This window comes from Mus caroli, chromosome 4, assembly GCF_900094665.2.
Source record: "Mus caroli chromosome 4, CAROLI_EIJ_v1.1, whole genome shotgun sequence".
NCBI classification, from domain to species: domain Eukaryota; kingdom Metazoa; phylum Chordata; class Mammalia; order Rodentia; family Muridae; genus Mus; species Mus caroli.
Window position 1 is genome coordinate 128,075,211 of NC_034573.1, and position 3,483 is coordinate 128,078,693.

The following is a 3,483-nucleotide window of genomic DNA, read 5'->3' on the forward strand; positions in this document are numbered from 1 at the left end:
CAGAGTCAGACAGACTGATGGGATAGACAGGGACTGTGGCTGGTGCCGTTTTCAGACAAAGCATATATGTTGCTGCCTCCTCCCCTGACATTCTGGGGACAGCTTCCAGCCAGCAAGCCACAAGCCGCAAGCTGGGGGATCATGGGAGGTGGCCACTGACACTAAAAGGGGGCATTTTCTGGGCCCTTCTCCTGTCCTTGGGCTATGTGATGACAATCTCATCCCCAGCAGGGCTGGCAAACACAACACAGGAGGGGTGACAGGCCTGAAAAAGCAGATTTACTTTATTTACAACGATCAGTAGATGACATAGATCTTTGGGTTTTGATGGCCTTGTGGAGACACCTGGGCAGGGCTCACCCCGGTCTCCTTGTTAGTACCCCCTCCTCCCTCAGCCTGCATGTGAATCCAGCTGTGGTCGGGACCTGCTTGCTCTGAAAGCCTAGGCTTGTCTGGGACATGGGTCCTTACCTCCTTTGGAGGTTCCATCTTGGTCCAGGATGCAGGGTACTTAGGGTAGACCAGTTCTCTGTCTGCAGAGAGGGGATGAGCAGAGTCCTGTAGGGCAGCCAAGGCAGAGGCTTGGAGAGCTGCCTAGCAGGGCTGTTACCTGTCTCACTCTGTCCTTTGCATGTAGACAGGCCCATCTCAGTCCCCTTTAGAGGTGTAGTAATTGTCCCTGTGTGTACGGGAGCCCTCTGTGGGACTGACCTCAGTTCTCCCCAACCAACCACCACACTTCCTTATCTGAAATCTCTCCAGGGTGGTTCTTATCATAAGGAATAAGAGACCAAGGGCAGGGTCATTACTCCTAACCTAGACCGGGTCGTGGGTACAAACCCACCCTCCAGGGGTTCCCTTTCTAAGAGGCCGTTTTGGGACAAGAGCAGGTTGGTTCTTCTGTGGGCAGAGACTTGGCATATAGCGTTGGGGGCAATTCCACAGTGGTAGGCCAGGGAAACTCCCAGTGTGGGGACGTCTGGACTCCTCTCCACCCCCCAACAATTAAGGGCATATCCTACTTCACCCTGAGCTAGGATGAGGAACAAGGCGACCATTACAGTGACCGCGAGGGCGGCAGGCCAGGGACCAGGGGGGCGGAAGCGGGCAGGACCGAGTTGAACTCCAGGTCAGTCTGCTGGGCCGGGTCTAGGGCCCCGAGTCCTAGCCCTGCGCTCTCAGCGCGCCTGGCCCGCCCGCTCCCTAGAGCCGGCTTTCCAGCGGCGGGGCTGCGCTGGTGGCGGAGGTGCCGGGGCACCCCGCAGGCTGCACGTCCTCAGCTCCCGGGCCAGGCTGAGCACCTCGGGCCGTTCGCGCTGCAGGGCTCCTTCCTCGCTATCCTGGGTGTCCTCCTCCTCCTCCGCATCCTCCTCCTCGTCCTCCTCCTGGATGCTGCTGAGCCGCGGAGCCCCGCGACCGCGCTCGCCCGGCGGAGGCCGGTAAGCGCACTTGGCGTTAAGCAGGCGGCGCAATGGAGCCCGGGGTACCGAGGCGGCGGCGCCCCCGGCACGGAGATGCTGCTGGCGCACGTGGCGCGCATCGCTCTGGCGCTGCAGCCGCTTGAAGTCGCTGAAGGCCGCCAGCGCAGTCTGGTGGAGCAGGCGGGCCAGGGAGCGCGCCTTGTGCGCCCGCGCCAGCAACACAGCGTGGCAGCGCAGCACCACGGCCTTGTGGCGTGCCTGGTGGCGGTAGACCCAGGTGAAGACTCGCGGGTGGCGCCCATCCGCCGCGCAGTAGGTGATGCGCGGCAGCAGGTAGGCGTGCGCCGGTCTGCGGCCCCCCGAAGCCCCGGAGCTGCGTTCGCTCGGCTGCATGCGGATGCCGTGCGGACCCAGGGTCAGTTTCATCTTCGTGCCCCCTCCCGGCCCGCAGCGCGCCCAAATCCTGCCCACGGCGTCGTCGGTGCAGCCGTCGCCCTTGGCATGCAGGGTGACGGCGTTGCCCAGGTACCACACGGTGTAGGTGGGGTCCTCCTTGTTAAGCTCCACTTTCTGGCGCCGGCTGCGGAACACGCGGCCCAGACGCTCCAGCGGCCAGTCCGGTAGCAGGTCCGGGCAGGAGCGCAGGAAGCTGGAGAGCAGCGACGTGTAGGCGAGCCCGGGGCTCAGGCTCTTCGCCTTGCGCTTGGCCTCGTCCTCCACTAGCACGAATTTGTTCCGTCTCCAGGGCAGCATCGCGGCGGCCCAAAGGGCTGGGAGCGCGGGGAAGCTCACTTGGGTCCTGGGAAGGCCAAAGGCGCTCAGAAGCCCACTGCCCAGGACTTGCGACAAGCTGGGCGGCGGCCGAAGACAGTCCTTGCGAGAGATGCCCAGTATCCGGCGGGGCTGGCTTCGCAGATGCCCGGTGCCCAGCCAGGCTGTCCGCTGAGATGCCCGTGCGGCTGCTTGATCGGCTCGGAGCAGCTTCCCCCAGGAATGACTCCAGCCGTCTGGGAAGCAAGGAGGGACAGGGTTTGGAGCAATAAATGTCCCCAAGGCCCGACTATAGGAGCGATTGCCACTGTCCCTGCCGCCGAGTCGATGGCAGGGACGTCTTTAGAGCAGGGGCTGGTGGTTGCTGGATGAGGTGGACCAAGAGCACCGCTGCGGTGGGGACTCCTTCAGGCGTCGCGGCTCCACCTCCCTTGGCTGCCTGCATCACCGGGCGGGACCGCTAGCTCTCTTGTCCCCTCCCTCTCCCCCGCCCCCTCCGCGCAGACTCGCGCTTCCCAAGACCCAGCACAGGCGCGTTGGAACTGTTTTAAGCTTTATCATTGGAAGAATGAAGAATAGAGGGGCAGCGAAGGAACGGGAATCCCCTAAAATATTGCGGAGGGATTTACGAATGTAAATTTCTCCAGCTTCACTGGTGGACTCCCGAGTTCCCAGGGAGAGCCCCTTCTCTTTCTAGGGTTCCCACCTGCTGCCCCTCACCCACAGAGCGTTCCTACTCGCATCTCTCCTCTCTGAGAGCAGAGATTTGGGGTGGGTTCCTGCTGGGGTTTGGTGCCCTTTGCCTCTTCTGTGCACAGCATAAAGCCAGCTGAGGTGGCCGAGAGCAGAGCAGTGGAAAAGTACTGTCTTTTAGTGAAGCTTTCTCCCAGGTTCCTCCAAGGTCGTGGACTAGGCCGCTTCCCCTGAGCTGAGAGACTGACTGGTCGGTCACACCACCACACCAGCAACCCCTGGTGGTCAGGACAGAATAGGGGAGAGGATTCTTGATGGTGGGAAGGGGTTTCCAGAGCAGACCTGAGACTTGTGGGAACTGCAGCAGGGAAGCTCTCCCTCTGGTCACAGTGCAGCCTCTGGCTCTTTGAAGATTAGACAGATAATGTCCTATCTGCAGAGACCGCCTTTGGGGTTCCCAAGTGCTTGGCATTCACGATCTCCTCAAATCCTTCAGGCAAGGCAGTTCAGGCTCATGTGGTTGGAAGGAGATGGGTCACTCCGAACCTAGTGACCCCAGAGCTGGCCCTCCCCTTCTCTCTTCCCTCCAACCTTTGGC

At 61.6% G+C, this 3,483-nt stretch overlaps 1 protein-coding gene across 2 annotated transcripts; it reads right to left on the reverse strand.

Moving 5' to 3' along the window:
- Positions 1 to 264: 264 nt before the first annotated feature.
- On the reverse strand, positions 265 to 2,703 carry Fam43b (family with sequence similarity 43 member B). Of its 2 annotated transcripts, XM_029476508.1 has the most exons (2): positions 1,302 to 2,703; positions 301 to 679 (listed from the first exon to the last, which is right to left on the reverse strand). In XM_029476508.1, the coding sequence occupies exons 1-2, from the start codon at positions 2,172 to 2,174 to the stop codon at positions 659 to 661; spliced, it is 894 nt and encodes a 297-aa protein (XP_029332368.1). In that variant the 5' UTR covers positions 2,175 to 2,703; the 3' UTR covers positions 301 to 658. The 2 variants fall into 2 exon arrangements, with proteins under 2 accessions (XP_021014861.1, XP_029332368.1); XM_021159202.2 differs by having other exon boundaries at positions 265 to 2,703.
- Between the last annotated feature and the right edge of the window lie 780 nt (positions 2,704 to 3,483).